We start from the raw sequence: 19,074 nt of genomic DNA on the forward strand, positions 1-19,074 counted from the left end.
TGCACAGGTTCTGTTGTGGGACCTGAAGTTCTAATGAGCCCAGCATCAGGGGAATCTTTCCGACTACGTCCAGATCTCAAAGGGAACTGTGCACCAACTGCAATGGTGGCAAACTAACCAAGATTGAGAGCTCCGGGCATTCCTTCCCTCTCTCGGAGGCAAAGTCGTGCAGGTGTTTACCGACAACACCACTGTCATGTGGTTCTGCAACAAACAGGGTGGGGTGGCATCGTGGACCCTTTGTCAAGAGGCTCTCCGCCTCTGGACATGGCTGGACCATCCGGACATGACCCTGGTGGTTCAACACCTGGCAGATTCTCTGAATGCCAGAGCGGACGAACTCAGCCATTGGTGCTTGGTCAATCATGAATGCAAAAAGAATAATTGATGGACAGAATGCAGAACAATGTGATTCATTCACCCCAGAACAGAGATCTGGGCCTAAATTCATCGTTTTTTTGCTCCCCATGCCATTCCAGTTTGAACCCAGCCATATGCAAATCAGTCTTGACCCTGCTCCCAATGGGAACAGTCCAGCCCTAACTGCCAGGTCCTCTCTGGACTGGAAACAAGCATCCTAGGACCGGTTTGGGTGTTTCACCTTATCAGCCAGGCTAGCTTGATTCCAGTGGCATGGAGAGCATGTGTGTCTTTTGCTTTCTCGCCCTAAGTGCGCTGGGTAAGCCCAGATGTGGGTTCCGGGATCACTGTGCCACTGGATTCAAGCTAGCCTGGCTGACCAGGATGCTTGTTTCAGGTCCAGGGAGGACCTGGCTTGGCAGTTCGGGCTGGACTGTTCCCATGAGGCACACAGTCAAGACTGATTTGCATATGGCTGGGTCTAAATTGGGATGGAATGGATTCAACCCAGATCTCTTGACTGGGGTGAATGTTTGATTTGCTCTGCATTCCATCCATCATCTGTGTGTCTTTTCCTTTCTAGCCCTAAGTGCCCCAGGTATGCCCAGACATGGGTCCCAGGTTCACTGTGCCACTGGATTCAAGCTAGCCTGTCTGATATGGGGTGATGCCCCTAAAACTGCTCCCAGGATGCTTGTTTCTGGTCCAGGGAGGACCTGGCTTGGTAGTTCTGGCTGGACTGTTCCATGAGGCACAGGGTCAAGACTGATTTGCATATGGCTTGGTCTAAACTGGGTTGGCATGGTGAGCAAAAGAACAATGTTTTTTTTCTTAACCATCTTTTTATTTTGTTTTAAGTAAAAGAGCATACATACAACATAACATTGGGCAGCATAGAGAGAGTTAAGTCACTGGTACATATCTCAAAATAAATTAAAAAAAAACTACATAAGGAGAAATGATCTAAGTTGGACATAGCCAGTACAGATTTGTCGTCTCAGGCATCTAGGTAATTGGTGCATCTTATTATCAAACTACTCCTGTACTTTGGTGGCGGATCATCTCCCCAGATATGTAAAATGCATTTCTTTGCAGTTGTGAAAGGTGGGCGGGGGAGTTCTGAAGTATCTTACCCCATGATTCTGTGTATGGTGGTCCCAAAGGCCTGAATTGCTGGGCAAGTCCATATCGTTTGGAAGAAAGTTCCCTCACCCCCACAACCCCTAAGACAGTGGCCTGTTGGGGCGCGTTCCATGAGTTTGAGTGTTGTACATGAGTAGTAAGAGCGGTGTAATATGTGCAGGAAAATTAGTCAGAACCCAGTATGTATAACTACTTCACGAAAGGTCCCTAGCGCCTTCTCCCATTCTCCGTTGTCACGGTCGCCTATATCTACCTCCTATTTGGACCTCAGCGAGGTGAGAATATTGGGAGAGTTATTTCGCAACCTTTTATAGAGCAGGGAGACTTTCTTTTTGGTTTGTTTAATGGCTCAGTTAGGATTCTATCTTCTAAGGGGAGGAATCCTGGAGGACAGTCCCCCGGGAAATGTGTTTCCCAAGGACATGTCGGACCTTGAGATATCTATATGCTTCAGTGACAGCCAGTTTGTACTGAATCTGTAGCTCCTCCCAGGTAAGCACACTACCCCCTCTCTCCATACATTCCCCAACGAGGATATACCTATTAGGTTCCATGCTTTGAAACCCTGAAGGTCACGCATCTGGGAGAATGCTTCACTCTGCCATAATGGGGTCATGCCAGGGAGTTTCCCTCTCCAACCCAAGAAGGTTGTGGCCGCCCTCCATATTTGAGCTTCTGTGCGTTTAGGGAAATACATTTTTGGCCTTAAGTGAGCTATAGAGCACGGCCGGATATCTTCATGGAAAGTAGTTCCAGCCTAAAGGTCAGGTCGTTCCAGGGGGTAAACATTCAACAATTTGCTATCCCTAGGTGCGCTGCCCAGTACTTCTTAATGTTTGGGAGGCTGATGCCTCCGTCGTATAGTCCACGCATCAGTTTGGAGAGGGCAATCCGTGGTTGGCCTGCTCCCACAACAACGAGCAGAGAAGGGATTCAGTGGTCCAAAAGAAATTATCCGGCACACTATGGTGGGTATTTTTTTAAAATATAGAGCATTTGGGGAGCGTCCTCATTTTAAACATTGCCACTCGCCCCAATGAGTGGCAAGGTTTTCCAATGTTGTACATCAGACCCAAAACGTTCAAGGAGGGAGACTAAATTTAGATGGTAGAATAGGGTGGGGTCCATGGTGACATGAATGCCTAGGTATTTAAAATGCCCAGCTGACAGGAGGTGGTCAACACCCCTCAGCAGCGTGGGCACAGGGCCCGTTATTGGGTGCATAAGGGATTTGTCCCGATTTACAGTGTATCCGGAGTATTGGCCAAATATACGCAGAATATGTGTAAGGCGGGTGATAGTTACAGGGGGGCTGGTTACAAAAAAAAGGGTATGATCAGCATACAAAGATGTGCGCTCTTCCCATGGCCCGACCCTCTCCCTCCCCCCAGTGATGCCCCTTACGATTGGGTCATGTCATACCCAGGCCGCCAGGGGCTCCAAGGCATGTGCTAATATTAGTGGGGAAAGGGGACATCTCTGCCTGGTTCCTATACCCAGAAGAAAGTTACGTGATATAATGCCCATTGACCATGACCTGTGCCTTTGGAGCCCTATACAATAATTGCATCCAACCTGAAAAAATTTGGTCCGAAGCCCATATGTTCAAGCACTCCAAACATCTATTTTCACTCCAGAGTATTGAATGACATAGAGGCATCCATCGATAGAACCACAGTAGATATTTCCTCTTTTCGGGAGCCCGCCATCGCTCCATACAGCCTGCGCAAGTTGAGGCGTGTTCTCCTGTTTGGCAAAAAGGCCGATTGGTCAGGGTGGACCAGGGTAGTTATGACCCGGCGCAGCCTATTTGCAAGGGGCTTTGCTAGGACTTTGATTTCAAAGTTGAGAAGGGAGACAAGACGATAGGAGTTGTGTCTCTCTGATGGTTTCCCAGCCTTCTGGATGACGACTATCGTCGCCAAGCACTGGTGTATGGGAAGCACGTCTTCCTCCCTCGCTTCTCTCCACATGTGGAGTAGTCGAGGAGTTAGTTAAGACACCAAACGTTTATAGAGTTCAATGGGAAGGCCATTGGGTTCCATCGCCTAGCCCAGAGTTCAATGCTCGTATCTCCTGTTCTATTTCACACGGTTCAATGTCTGCCTCTAAAACGGTCCAATGTTCCTCCGAAATGGTTGGGGGTTTAATATCTCTCAAGAAATCATGAACCTCTGTGAGTGACCTTTGTGTTGAGGTGGAGTAAAGCTGCTCATAGTATTGTGCAAATGCCTACGCTATACCCTCTAGGTCAGAGACCGTTTCACTTGATTCGGTGACAACTTGGGGTCCCCATTCTTTCACACAATCTCTCTTCTCGGGCCATGCAAGTAGTTTCCCGATTTTGTTGCCTACCTCATATAGGCATTGTTGGGACAGGGTGTATGAATTTTTCGCTCTATTTTCTATTAAATCTATGTACACTTTTTGTTTTAGTAGGAAGATATGCACGTGGTTTTCATTCAAGTCGTTACCTCCCTTCTCTTCTAGTGCCTTTATTTCATTCTCTAACGCAAGGAGTGATTTTCCCCTCTCCTGTTGACGCCCCACTATTAGTGAATATGCCGTACATCGTATGACCTCATTATAGGCTTCTCAGAGTGTTAGATAGGAGGCAACCAATCCCTCATTGGTTTCAAAATAAGTTGTTGTGGCCTGGCCTAGTTTCTCAGTGAACTTGGCATCCCGGAGGTGCCAGACATTGATGCGCTGTGGACCGCAAATTGTGTTAGCGTGTCCCTTTAGTTCCAACCACACCGGGGAGTGGTCTGAGATTCCTCTGACCAAGTGTTGCACCTTGGCCAAGTGGGCCACCTGTGTGAAAATGTAGTCTAGCTTAGCGAGACTGTGGTGGACTCCGGAAAGGAAGGTGTATTGGCGGTCTGACTGGTGTCGTGTGCGCCAAGTGTTAGCAAGGCCTAGGGCAGTGACAAAATTGGATAGCGTGGGGTCCCAGTAGGTCAGAGGGGTTTGGGAGTGTCGGTCTAGGTCAGGTTTCTTGAGGGGGAGACAGCGACCAGAACTATCGCTCGCCGCTCTGCTGTCTCGGAGGGTTGGCTCTCGAGAGGAAATTAGTCTTTTCCAGGAAATAGTGTTGGCAGCAAATGTCCTCTATTATTTCAATGTCCGCTTATCTCTTCCTCTATATGCATTTCGGTGTCTCCCCTGGAGTATAAACACTAGTGGCTATCCTTGCAGCTCGTCGACCTACATGATTATTTATTGTGCGTATGCCTCAGAGCTTGTAACAGTGGAGGTACCTAGTTAGTTCTAAATTGATTCAGGGATCTGGCATGTCTGGAACCTCATCAGGGTGCCTCCCCCCATTCGCGCTATTGTCTGTATCGTCTTTTGGTGTCCGATCACTGGCATGTCCATGCCCCCATCTGTGCGCGTCGGGCATGGCATCTGGTGCCGCTTTCCGTCTCTTCCGCAGCGCCCGAGGCTGCAAGGTCTGGCGCACCACTGCAGCCTCGCTCGCCTCCAAACAAGGACAGCAGAAGCCGCCAAACTGGTGGGGAGATGGGGATTGCCTTTTTCCCCCCCCCGATCTGCACCGGATATTGGCAGGATTATGGGGCAGAGCAGCTCGGACTCCAGAGCTCACCTAGTGTGCGAACGCCATGTTTAATCGCTGGCCACACCACCAAGAACCATGGATTTAACCTAGATCTCTTGACTGGGGGTGAATGTTTGATTTGCTCTGCATTCCGTCTATCATCTGTCTCTTTTGGTCAATCATGAATGGCATCTCCGTCTTGAGGTGGCACAAGGTCTCTTTAACAGTGGGGAGGGCTTTCCCCACTGAACACGCAATGTCGGCAGTTTTGCACGTTGGAGTTTCCAAGGCGGCTCTCGCTGGGCAACTCTTTTCGTCGCGAGTGGAGCTTCTGCATAATGTACACCTTTCCACCTGTACCAGTTCTGCCCAGAGTGCTCAAGAAGATCAAGCGCGATCGGGCTCAAGTTATCCCCAGGCGTGAGACTGGACCCGGAAAACTTTCTTGCCCAGCATCTCTGTGTGCCGGGGGCGGCACCATGCGACTCCGCCCGACGTCCTCCGCGGGCGTGACGTCAGCGAGGTCACATAAGCCCCACCCCGGCTCGCTGACGTCGGTTTCCTTTTCCGCGTGCCACGCAGATCCGGATCGTGTCCCTGGCCTGTTTTCAGGCCTTCTTTTCACGCTTTGCGTTTCCTTTTGGGAACAGTGTGCTAATGCCTTCGGGCTTCAAGACGTGCTCGTCTTGCGCGCGCCAGATGTCGGCGACAGACCCTCACCCCATTTGTATGTGGTGTTTGGGTGATCACAATGACTCCACGGACTGCAAGGCTTGTCAGCAGATGAAGCCGAAGTCCTGGCGGGAGCGCCGGATAGCACTCCTTTCGGCCCACATGTTTAGGTCGGCGTAGTCACCGCGCCCGTCCCCCGCGGAATGGTTAAAAAAACGCCACTTCCGTCTCTGACATTGTTCCTCTCCGAGGCCGCAAGGGCGTCGCTCGCCTGTTGGTAAGTGTCACAGCTTGTCTCCGAGGCCCGGTCCCCACCCTGTGGGAGGCACGGGTTCTCCGCAGGTCATGCAGCCTTGCGCGTCGCCACCCTACCTGCTGTTTCCCAGCGTGGGGGCGACCAGAGTCCAAATGGTGGCCTATGCTGCGGCCCTGCAGGCCTCCTTGGCTCCTCCTCCTCTTCCTGGGATGTCCGCAGATCCCTTGCCATGTGCGGGCCATCTGCGGAGTCGCCGGCAGCTCCGGCACCGGCGCCGACAGGTTCGACTTCAGGTCTTGGAGATGTGGTGTTGTCAGGGTGCGTCCCTACACGGTTCCCCCCTTCGGCCCACAGCGCCTCTGCCTCGCCGCAAACCCCTGTGGGGGTCCCTGTGGTGTCGCAGGAGGTTGCCAAGACCTGCGCTGATCTGCGGCACCATGTGTTGGATGGCCGGGAGCTGGCCGCGTTTATTCTTCGCTCGGCTCTAGATGTCTCTGAGGCACTTGGTCACACTATGGCTTCTTCGGTGTCCCTCCGTCACCATGCTTGACTGAGGGATAGTGGTTTCCCTGAGAATGTTAGGGAGCGTCTGGTTGACCTCCCTTTCGTTGGCACTCTTTTATTTCACGCCATGCGGATTCTGCCATTCAGCGGTTCCTTGCGGGGCTTCGTTGTCCTCCTCCTCCTCAGTAAACTTGGATGTTGGTCCTCTGCTGTGTTCTGGGAGATGTTCTCCCATTGTTTTCTGGGGTCGAGTGTTCGGTAGCCCCGGTTGTGTGTTGTGTGGTTGGTGTGCCTTCCGGGTCCTTCGTTTGGCCCTTCGGTGCTGTTGGCTGCTGGTTCAAACCCCTTTTTTGACTTGTGGTTTTGGCTGTTGGTAAGCCCGTGTAGGTCCTGAGATTGGGCCTTTTGTGTCTTATCTGCTGCTTGGCAAGCCATCTGCTGTTCTACCCGCAGGCCTTTCTGTTTGTCCTCTGCTGCGGAATTTTTTCCTAAGAGGTGTTCCCATGTTTTCTTGGGACATTACATACCCTATGTGGGGTACTTGTAGCTATTACATAGCTTTGTCATGTGCTGGGGAGGTGTGGTCACCCTTTCGGGTTCCTTGCTCTCCTTGGCGTCATGGTATATCGCAGGTGCGGTCTCTTTGACAATTGTCTTGACACAGCTTGCGTTGCGGCCAGGTCTGTCCTTCTCCATGTTCGCTACGTCACTGGACCAGTCTGGTCTGTTGTCTGCGGCATCGTGTTGTGGCGATTTCGCCCTTCTGTCTGGCGTTTCGACCTGGTCCTCTGTCTGGTGTTCCAGAGGGATTGGCTTTCCTTGGCTTTCTGTGTTCTGGTTGACGACCTGGGCCCGTCCTCCGTGTGTCTTTCTCTCTCTCGCTTTCTCTTCTGCCTGGTCCCACTTCTTTTGTGGGTCAGTGTGTCTTTCTGGACCGCCCCCCCCCCCCTTTGGGTGTGTCCTGACCCTCCCTGGCCTCTGCCTTCGGCTTGCACCTGGCTTGTTCTGGTGCACTGCTCCATGGTGTTGCCTGCTGCTGGCTGTTCATGCCTGTGCATGCCTGCTTGTTCTGGTCCAGTGTCGTAGCCTTTGATGTGTTCCCATGTGCCCCTGCCTCTGGTTCCGCTGGGGCTTTGGCACCTGTGCCTTTCTTCTTACGCCTGCGATATTGGTGGTGAGGCCGTTCCTGCCTTGTCCGCTGCTTGCGGCCGAGATTTGTTCGGCCGTTTCCTATCACTGTGTGTGCTTCTTACAGCGGGCCCTGCCTCCGGTTCTACCTCTTCACCCTCTGGTTCGAGGTGGTTCTTTTGTTCCTTGAGGCCCTTCGGGCGCTGTCTGCCCCTGCGGGGTGTTGGGCGGTTCTCCCTTAGTTGGGCTTGGGATCTCCTGGCCTTCCCTTCTTGTTCCTGTGACATGTCCCCTGCTGGGGCCCTGTGTCTCTCCTGCTGGGGGGGCTCTCTCGCAGGCCCTCCTCTCTTCTGGGTATGGCTAGGGTATCTATTCTACGTTAAGGAATCTGCGGCTAGTAGTCTCTATCAGATGTACAAGTTACTTACCTCCGGTAACGATGTATCTGGTAGAGACGATTCTAGCCGCAGATTCCTTCACGACCCGCCCTTCCTCCCCGTTCTGCGAGGACCCTCAGCTTGGATTTTCTGCACTCGCCTCCCTCTGGGTGGCTTGTCTTCTGTGGGTGTCACCTTCGCTTTCTTCCGATCAGGCTGTCCGGTTCTGCTTGATTGTTCCATCCCCCTGTTTTTCGTTTGATACAAGGATGGTTGGTTTCTGCCTGCCTTTGCTTCCCTCCAGCTCGTTTCTCACCAGTGTAGGGGCCTCCTTTTGCTCTTTTTTCCCCTCTGTTTGTTTGGAGTTTCTGATCCCCTTGCGGTCTTCTGCGTTGGGGATTCTTTGCCTGTCCTTTGGCCTCCTGCTCCTTTCAGGAGATATGGCCCTCCTTGACAGTGTAGTCTGGGGGTGGATTGCTGTTGCTCCTCTTTTCCAGGCTTGTGGCCCTTCACTGTGTGGTTTGTGGTTGCATCCTCTCTCTCTCTCTTTCCCTGCTATGGCTTCGCTGCTATTGCCTTCTGGTACTTTAGTCCCAACTGGTGCTGTTCTTCACCCTTTGTCTCTCTCTGTTTAGTTTCTCGGATTTTTTTCGCACACTGTTCCCATTGCTCTCATCAGTGTTGTTGTGATGGCGCCGCATTGTGGTGCGGAAAAGTTCTCCGAATCAAACTGACGTCCGCGCGCCGGGGTGGGGCTTATGTGACCTCGCTGACGTCACGCCCGCGGAGGATGTCAGGGCGGAGTCGCGTGGTGCCGCCCAGACCCCCCCCCCCCCCCACCCCCCGGCGCGCAGAGATGCTGGGCAAGAAAGTTTTCCGGGTCCAGTCTCGCGCCTGGGGATAATTCTATGTTCAGGAATCTGCGGCTAGAATCGTCTCTACCAGATACATCGTTACCAGAGGTAAGTAACTTGTACTTCTCCACTAAAATGGTATGCGCCTGTAGATGGAATAAATTTGTGGCATGGTGCACAGAAAAGGCTGTTGACCCTCCTCCATCTGAAGTCATTTTATATATTCTTTTGTTGGCCCAGCAGGGATCTGCTTTGAGCACTCAAAAGATAGCTTGCAGCCATCTCCGCTTTTCTTTGGCTGTCAGGTCAGCCTTCTTTATTCAGATCTCCTATTGTTAATAGCTTCTTTAAGGGCCTTACTCATCTGTTCCCTCCATCTCCTTTCGTAATGCCCCAATGGGATTTAAATCTGATTATAACTTTTCTTGTGTTCTCCCTTCGAGCCTTCATAACTGTCCTCTCAGGTTGCTGACTCTCAAAACTGCCTTCCTTGTTGCCATCACCTTTGCTCAGAGGGTGAGCGAGCTGCAGGCTTTATCATCTGAGCCCCCTTTTCTGTCTTTCTATCCGGATAAAGTTGTGCTTCAGACCAAACCTTAGTTCCTTCCTAAGGTCATCACACCTTTTCATGTGGGGCAATCTATCACTTTTCCCACCTTTTATCCACCCCTGCATCCCTCCAAGGAGGAGGAGAGACTCCACCGTCTGCACCCAAAACATGCACTGTCTTTTTATCTTGATCGCACAAGACTACCGTGTCTTGATCAACTCATCTTTGGCTATGTGGGTGCCAAAAATGGTTGGGCTGTTCAAAAAAACGGACCATCTCCAGAACGGTTGTCCTTTGCATCAAAATATGCTATGGTGAAGACGCACCCTCCTGTGGGGTTGTGTGCTCATTCCACCAGAGTAACAGCGGCAACCACTGCATTATAACGTGAAGTCCCAGTCCTTGACTTCTGTTGGGCAGCAACATGGGCATTCTTGCACATGTTTACCAGACACTACTGCCTGGACAGCCAAGTCTGGAGAGATGGGTACTTTGCCCGTTCTTTCCTCTAGGACTTTCTGGTATGGTCTTGGTTTGCAGACCCTCCTACTGGGGGTTGGTATTGCTGGGGTACCTCTTCTTATGTAAGTAATCTCCAACTAACTGTCTCTCTATCAGATGAACAAGTTACTTACCTTGGGTAATTATGAATCTGGTAGAGACGATAGTTGTAGATTCCTTACCGCCCCACCCATCCTCTCTTCTCTGCGAACTGATTTCTAGGGATAGGGGCTCCCTTAAAGGGCCCTAGTTTGACGCACCAGTGGTCAGTGTCTTTCATGGCTCTGCGCTTCTGGTGTGGAAAGTCTTGTTAAGAACTGATGTCAGTGCGCATCCGCGGTGTCTATGTAGGTCCCATGACGTCATTCCAGTACCTAGGATGCTGAGTGACGCGGAGCTACCGACGCCACCTAAAGACGCGCAGGGGTACTGTTGAAGAAAAAATCGCTGGATCCAGACTGACGCCTAGGCGAAATTCTAAGGTAAGGAATCTACAACTAACATGTGTCTCTACCAGATACATTATTACCAAAGGCAAGTAACTTGTTTGTCCAGATTTCTGTATTTATTCGTTATTGTTTCTGACCCTCTGACTCGGGCTGTCTTTAAAATTCTCCAATCTTGTTTGATAACCCTTGCCTGGACCGGAAGGCAACCTAGGATTTGCTGGCTCATGCTTACACGCCCATTCAAGCATGGGGGTTCTGTCACCCCTGACTTTTATCTATATCACCTGTGTGTGCAGGCGCACTGTGCCCACTACTGATATCATCTTTAACAGTACACGCCACAAACAGCGATCAAAAATGACTCCGCTCACACTAGTCCCCTCATGGCCCTATTACTCTATTCACGCATTGAAGCTGTTGTCACAGAAATAAATACGCTCCGTAACATAAGTGCTTGGCGTACGCTGAGCGTGAGTGCGGGTGAACTCCTACTGTATGCCCCAGCAATGCCGTCGTTGAACCATCCGGTATTGTCAGCTACCCAAGAGCCAGGGGTGCTTTCTGTCCTGGGAGGGGCAGGTCTAAAGACAAAGGGCGATGCATACTTGGGGACCTTTATTACGCTTGTTGCCTTTCTAGGCACCAGGGATCATACCATACTTTAATTGTTTATATTTAATCATCTCTGCGTGGCTATGAACGTCCTGTACCCTTCCTTTTCACAGGAACCGCTGACTCTGGAATCCCTACAAATTCTTCTTACCTGTTCCAATCGCAAGAAACATTACCAAACTATATAATTATAAACAAGTCCTGTGCATACGTTTTAAGATAAATAAGACATTCACAGTATAGTAAAAGTAGTTCATCACTTGTAGTTCTGTGAATGTTGTTTTAATTCAAGTTGAGTTCATCAATACAAAAGGCGCCAGCCGACACGTGTTTCGTCAACAGGTAGAAACCTGTGACTCTTCAGGGCTGGGAATAATACAATAACAATAATCAAACCTGCGACTAGGAAAAAGGTAACATAAAATCAATAAGAACGGTGAGGCGAAAAGGAAATCACACGTCAATAATTAGTGACGAAAAAATATCATACGTAAATAATATTGGTGGTGGAGATCTTAACGGAAGAAAACATAAAAGGAGAAAAGAAAGTTTTAAAAGGATGGGGTATATGGTTCACAGAGAAAGAAAAGGCGATGGGTCAGGAGCTGTGACATACAGTGACATAGCATAAGAGTGAAGGCCTCAGAAACCCACTTACAAGCTGAGGTGGGTGTGTAACAAATGACAATTTAAGTAGGTAGTTGTGCCGCAAAGTGTAGAAAAATAACAATAAAATAGCAATAAATGGTCTAAAATTGGTCAAAAGTAGAGAGAATGAATACGAATCAATCCTTCAAAGCAAAGTAATTAGGAAAAATTAAGTAAATGGACAGAAAAGGCAAAATTTGTCCATGTATACGTAATAGTAAAACAATAGTAAAATGATTAAACAAAGCGCAATTGTCCGTATAACGTGTCCTCCGAGGAGAGCGGTGAATCATATGATTAGGAAGTCAAAATTAAACCGCACTAAATCATTGCTGTAATACATAATGTAAATGAAAGGCTGCTCTAAAACATAACACAGGCCGAAAGTGGGCTACGGGAGAGGTGAAAGAAAACCGTGTAACCAAAGCGTGCAGGTAAAAGAGAGCGGCTGAAAAGCCGGACCAGGAAGCGTATTATTACCTGATGTAAGCGAGTTAGGGATGGAAATCGAGATTACGGTGAAAATTCCAAAATGATCCGAAGGTAAAATTCGGGTGTACGAATAGAAATAACTGGAAAACAAGTCAAACGGGCGGATACATCCGTATATCAATGGAGCCTAAAAGGGAGTGGGGGCAGAAATGAATACTTGGGGTCGGACCGAAAGGGGAGAAAAATAAATAAATCTCCATGGGGTAAAGGGGGGATTTGGAAAATTACCTGGTGCAGACGGGTCAAGAACAAGAGTGTCTCGCTGCCGGAGTGTGGGGAGGGATAATAAAATCCGGAAGCGGTTTAAGAAGGCTTTATGATGCCGGAAAGCTAGAAAGCTAACCCCCGTGTCTACAGTTGGGACGGAAGTAGTGAGAATATATGCTTCTCAGCAAAAAACGCCAGAGATCCTAAGGGTTGCATTAGATAAATGGAATGACATATTAGGCAATCCACTAACATTGGCCGATTGGGAATTTTGCTGTACCCTAATGTGTAGATTAACGGCGAATTGCAACTTGAGGATTATTCAGTTTGAATATGTACAACAGATGTATTACTCTTCTAATCAATTAAAAAAATATGGGTTGAGAGCGGATTCGGCCTGTACCCGCTGGGGAGACCCGGCAGCGGATTTCTTGCATTTAGCATGATCCTGTGGCCCTATAGCTCGATATTGGATGCAGATAACACAAGCTCTGTCAGATATGGTACGCACCGGTAACTCTGTTCGCTCAACACCTGTATGTAAATCTTTTTTTTTTTTAATTGCACTGATTGGAATGAATTTGATGTTTTTAAAAACGTTGCTCAACTGATTTGCATCGTGCTGTTCAGGTTGCAGCATTCTCTAAAAAGGTCTTGTATACAGGCTGATTGGTCTGAGGGGTAACCAATCAGAGATCTTGTTGGGACGAAGGCCGTGGAATGGGTTGAATCCGCACCTACTTAAGGAGGTGCACGGCGCATATGCGCATCGGGTGCGCCAAAGGCACGCACCTCTGCGCCCTTCCGGTCGGGGCCAGGGGCCAGCCACTATGCCCAAATTCGCACTCACAGGTAGAACTACTAGAGCTCAATCTAGTGAGGCAAAACATATCTTCCCTCACTTTCCATGTTAAGTGAGCTAGGCTTATTATTCCCCCCCCTCCCCCCATCCTGCTTGACTCTACCTACACTGCTGGCAGCCGCCTTAAAGCTGGGTCAGCCAGCAGATTGATTATCTCCACCACCACTATACACAAGCAAAATCACACCAAACTTCGGCTGATCTATCTGAACATATGCTCTCTAGTTAAGCACCAGGATGAAATTTTCTATCTCCTGGACTCTGAGACTAATGACATACTTTTACTAACAGAGACCTGGCTCATTGATGAGTCCTCACCAGATGTATTATCTGCTGTCCCGAATGACTACTACATATTACAAGCCAATAGGGTAACTGGGAAGAAGGGAAGGGGCGTTGCGCCAGTAATTAAGAAAGTGCTTTGCTTCTCTAAGATGTCCTCACTAAACTTTCCCTTATTGGAGAATATAGTAATCAATCTGGAGTCCTCTACCTCATCTCTGTTGTGTCCTATTTAGGCTCCCCTACTACATGCATGAATTCTCTCATACCTTAGCAGAATTAATTTCACCTTTAATCATTGAACATGCCAAAGTATTACTTGTAGTAGACCTGAACTACTGGGCCAATGAGGAAAAGGGCTGGCAGCAAGCTGCTGATCTTACCAACAACCTTAATAACTTAAATCTGGAATAGTAGGTGAACCTTCCCACTCACATTAAAGGCCACATTCTGGATCAGATATGGAACACCGAATTCGCATTGACCCTGAACATTGTCCCATGTGGATGGTCAGACCATCACCTGATCTCCTTCTCCTTCCTGTCCTTAATTCTCACAGACCCTCAATCGGCTATGCCATTCATTCCAGGAACTGGGCCCAAGTCAACCTGACATCCTCGTGTAACAAACTGGGAAAGTTTCGCCATCCCCAAAGGATGACATAGAGGCCTTAGGAAAAGCAATCACTAGCTGGCTCACTGAGGCCAGCGATGTATATGCCCCCACTCCACAGAACCCGACTGACAAGGTGTCATAAGGCTAATGGGTAGTTCGCAGAGTATCTAAAAATAGCCAATTTGAATCTGCGATGTTCAGAACGGAAATGGCCCATCATGTACTCTCCTGACCTCAGAATAATGTATTTACAATAACTTAAAGCATGCAATCTCCTGAATAGGAAAGCTAAAGCCAGCTTTTTTACCAATAACATCTTTAATGCCCCCCATAAATCCAGAGAGATAATTGAGATTGTTACAGAACTCTCCAACCCAGACAGTCACACCACCTGTCATACCTTCACAAAGCTTATGTGATTCTCTTAACTCATTTTTTGTTAATAAGATTGAGTCCATCAAAAAAAGCATTCCCCCTTGTTCAGCTCACAATCTCTCACTCAGTGATGCAAATACTTGCATGCTCACCTCCTTTACTGAGATAAGTCAAGAGGACCTAGCTAATTTACTGACGAAAGTCAAGTCAAAGTCACCTAATGACACCTGCCTCCCAAATATCCTAAAAATAGTATTCACCCTCTTCGCATATCTGATATAATTTCTCAATCATTCCATTAACACAGGTTCAGTCAGTGTCAGCCGGCATGGCTTGCAGGGTGTGGGGTTCATGCAGGGGTGGGTGGGGGGAATTTTTCGTAGGTGATCGGGCAGTAAAAAAATAAATAAACTTACCTAGCTGCCGGGTCCCGCATCTCTGCTTTTGCTCTCCTCGTGGAACTCGAACAGTAAGCATGCCCCACTGACCATTCACAAAGCTGCAATGCAGCGTTGTGATTGGTAAGCACCCAGGCTCCCCTGACCCTTCACAACGCTGCCATGCAGTGCAGCGTTGTGATTGGTTTTGAGCGTCCTGGTTCGACGCTCAACCAGGGATTGTGGCCTGGGCTTGTTCTCCACGCAGGCTATAATGCAGCCTGCATGGAGAATGGGGAAAGTGCGCATGACTGGTTTGGGCGGCCCAAGAGGGCCGACCAAACAGTCTTTGCGCACTTAGGAGTGGGCAAACCACTCTTCCCCCTGCTCTGAGAGCAGGCACACCCGTCAAGCAGCACAATGCATAAAATGATAACTAAGTTATTTTATGTTGCTTCTTCCTCACACTGCTTAAAAGCAGTGGGGCGACGCTCCTCCTCTGGGTTTAGTCCCCACGTACTTCAAAAAGGCAATCATAGTGCCACTCCAAAACAAAGCAGGGATAGATCCACTCGATATGAAAATATTTCTACCAGTTTCCCTCCTCCTCTATTTAGCAAAATTGCTTGAGACACAGATAGCCCGTCCTCTCTGTTCATTCATCGAGGCCTCAGATTTTCTTGACGCCTGCCAAGCGGAATCCGACCTGCACACTCCTAGGAGGCAGTGATCCTCTCAGTAATAATGCGGAAGGAAGTGGATAGTGGCAACACTCAAGCCCTAGTACTCCTTGACCTGTGGGCAGCCTTTGACACGGTCGACCACACCCTCCTAGCTGATCATGTCAAGGCCGCAGGCATACAGGACATACAGCTTTCAACTGGATTGTCTCGGTCCTTAGAGGCAGATCTTTCAGTTAGACTTCCCCCATTTAATTCCTCAGAGGTCCAGTTGAATTGCGGGGTGCCACAGGACTCCGCTCTCTCTCTCCTCATCTTTTTATTCTCTATATCCACCCTCTGATTAACTATCTCAAAAATAGGAAAGTAAATATTTTTAATTATGCCAATGACATGCAACTGTTTACAATCAATGATAGCCCTAAGTCCAGATTGCATTTTCAAGAAACTATGCTGCTCATCCGGGACTGGATTAACCACAATCATCTGAAGCTAAACTCTGTTAAAACAGAGATAGTAATCACCAAAAACAAGCTTCACCTCTGGAACCCTTCCTTGTGGCCCAGTGAAATGCCCCCGGCAAATGTCAGTAAACACTAAAAAGCCTCGGCCTTATCATTGATGAGAAGTGACATCCTCAAGCTTCATCCAGCTTTGCTGCATTAAGGAGATACATATATTTCTCACCACAGACTCCTTCGTTCAAGCCATAATGGTTATAGTCATGTCAAGAATGGACTATACCAACACCCTCTATCTATGCCCCCCTAAATCTCTCACACGCAGGCTCCAGCGGATTCAAAACCAGGCTGCCCGGCTGATATATCACCTGTCCAAATACTGCCATATCTCTCAGGTGGCTAAATATCTCCACTGCCTTCCAGTCGTAAAGAGAACTATGTTCAAAGTAAGCTGCGCTGTCTTCAAGGCCTTGCATATGGACATTCCTGCCTTCATCAAATCTCGGATAATTAAATATTCCCCCACCAGAGAACTGAGATCCAGTAATCTACATTATCTAGCTAGCCCTCCATTTAGGAGGAAGAGGACAGGCGCCACTAGGTTCTCGGGCACTGCCCCCGGAACTTGCTGCCTTTGGAACTTAGGACCACCACTAAGTATGCTAAAATTCAGACAGCTGCTAAAGACCTGGCTCTTTAAGCAAGCCTACCAATACAATTCTTCAGCCGCGCTGACTCAGTTACCTAGCGCCAAAAGACCATTTGGTGAAAGTGCGCTCCAGAAATTGCAGTAACAAAGCATATGGTAATGGAACCTGTGAGTCTAAACTGCAAGTGTGTCTTCTGAGCCCTAGTTAAGCTCTTCAACCAACAAATTGGAGGATGGTGTTGGTGCCGCTCTTGCTATCGAAAAGAAGAGGGTCAGTTTTTTGGGGTGGGAGACATACTCCTAAGCTTACAGAGTGGTTGAAGGACATGGCATACTGTAAGGCCCAACTTGATGCTTGCACAGAAGAACTCCCACAGACCTCACAACCTAAAGATTTCTGGGGCCCTTTTATGTCGTATTTGCTGACAAGATAAACAAATAATTGTGTTTGAATACTGGAGTCACAGAAATAACAGACTGTTCGAGATTGCATGGGGCACAGATTTCTTGAAATCTACCCAACACTATAATCGACATTCATGGAATCGCTGTTGTATTTGTATTGTTTGCTTTTTCTTTTGAAAAGCAAAATAAAACTTTAAAAAAAAAAAAAAAAACTTTCTATTTTAAAGGGAAAATATTTAGGGCGATCTTCCTGTGTTTTTGCATGCATGTATGCATACACCCAGTGCACTCAGATTGGCGATTTCTCATGTGACAAAAGTGCATAGCAGGTCATAGAATTTCAATGAGGGTCAGAGTGTTACAGCTATCTTTGTCATGCTTGGACATTCCATCCGTACAAAATTGCTGTGCAAAATGTTCCTGGCAGGTCCCCTGCCAATGAGAACATCCTGGAAATGTAAAGGAAAGAGGATTGCTGTGCATGAGTCACTGTAGTGTTTTCTTTTATGTTGTGTGCGGTCCAGCAATGTACCTTTTGGCTACATCAGATTTCTTTATCAAACTTGGCCACAGTCATTTAATTTGCACGTCAGGCAATTGAGGTCTGAGATTGATCTGATACATATTTGTCATATTGGGTGCAGGCAGTAAATTCTCCTAGGAACCAACCAACTGGCAATTCAAACTCATCTGGCTTGTCAGTAATACAGCAGGCACTTGGTGGCATCATTATTCCATGTTAATAATTTTTAGCAGAAAGTAGTTGTTTACCTATAGGATAATGGGGTTAATTTCACAAAATGCACATCGGTGCAATGTAGCATGGATATCATTAACTTGCCAACAGACCACTAAAAATGATTCCGGTTAAGAGGAAGGTGCACTGCTGCAAGCACTAGTGTTGGCAGGGGGCTGCTTCTTTTGCCAGTGCATCATCTGAGTAACCTACTAGTATTTAACCCTGGCTGGTGTAGGCTGTGACTGAATTTCTCATTCACTGTTTCATATTCAGTGCTAGAGGGCCTGGGCACCAAAGCAGGACTAGCCCGAGAGCTCAACTAAATGATCCTGTATTATGGGCAAGTCTAATTCTTTCCTATTTCTGTTATTACAGTCTCCCGACTTTGGACATGACCTGAAATACACGGCTGACACTAACGCTTTAGGTAAGTGTGACCCGAGAGAATGTTGAAAGTCGCGTAGGTGTGGGGCACATTGTAGTTTGCAGGTGTCAACATTTACGTCTGGTGTACAGGGGTTAGGGTTGGAGGGTATTAATGTCTACAGAACATACCACTCCTCAGCCAGAGTCTATTGAAAAGACCTTTTGGTGGGTGGAGTGTCTCTTTGCCGTTGTGTCTTCGGGAAGTGTCTCCTACAGTGTTGCTCCTGAAGAAATGTTAACTCTCCTAAATATTATTTTAATATTAGTTGCTTTCTTGGTTTGTGTGTTGCCTTCCATCCTAAACTTAGAAGTACACATAGGCGAGTCAACCCATTGCACAGCTGCTGGTCTGGTATCTTAGTGTGTTTGCTCATACTGAAATGTCCAGATCCTCATCTACCGGATTAAGGTGGCTGCTTTTATATTTTAACAAAGAGAAAGCCCTTCTGAACCCTGCAATAAGTTGAGAATGTGGCAGTGTTCATATCTCATCTCTTGTGATCTATTCCTTGCCCGAATAGCTAACTGCTTCTCCATGTTATCGGAAGTCACTACATTAGCATGCAATACATGTGTTGTATGCTTACCTACTGGAAAGTGCATTGATACTGATTTGGTGCTGTTGGTTACCAAATTGAGTTGTGATAAGCCAGGTGGGAGTAGTCATTTTCGTGCATCACTATCCTCCTAAAGTTTGTTTTTCTTCTTCTGACCAGACTGATCCATGTGAGGAACAGCGCTTAACTCTGGGTAAATGCCTGTGGCTTGTAACTGGGTTTTGCTAATTGAGTGTAAAGCGCATGTCTCCATAGTGTGGTGGGCACAGTTTTAGTTGTGCTGCTAACTTTGCACTTACCTGTCTTTGGGGTCCCATCATGCTTGTTTGCAATA

At 48.0% G+C, this 19,074-nt stretch overlaps 1 protein-coding gene across 28 annotated transcripts in view; it reads left to right on the plus strand.

The window, feature by feature from the left end:
* Positions 1-19,074, plus strand: part of SCRIB (scribble planar cell polarity protein) — a 792,600-nt gene that overhangs the window by 750,611 nt on the left and 22,915 nt on the right. For 25 of the 28 annotated variants that reach the window (XM_085604607.1, XM_085604615.1, XM_085604618.1 and 22 more), the window contains one exon: positions 18,133-18,184. In XM_085604607.1, the coding sequence (XP_085460733.1) occupies positions 18,133-18,184 (52 nt within the window). Of the gene's footprint in view, positions 1-18,132; positions 18,185-18,899; positions 18,934-19,074 lie in introns of all 28 variants that reach the window. The other 3 variants (XM_085604619.1, XM_085604621.1, XM_085604625.1) reach the window with 1 other exon arrangement.

This window comes from Triturus cristatus, chromosome 5_1 (assembly GCF_964204655.1).
Source record: "Triturus cristatus chromosome 5_1, aTriCri1.1, whole genome shotgun sequence".
Taxonomy (NCBI): Eukaryota; Metazoa; Chordata; class Amphibia; order Caudata; family Salamandridae; genus Triturus; species Triturus cristatus.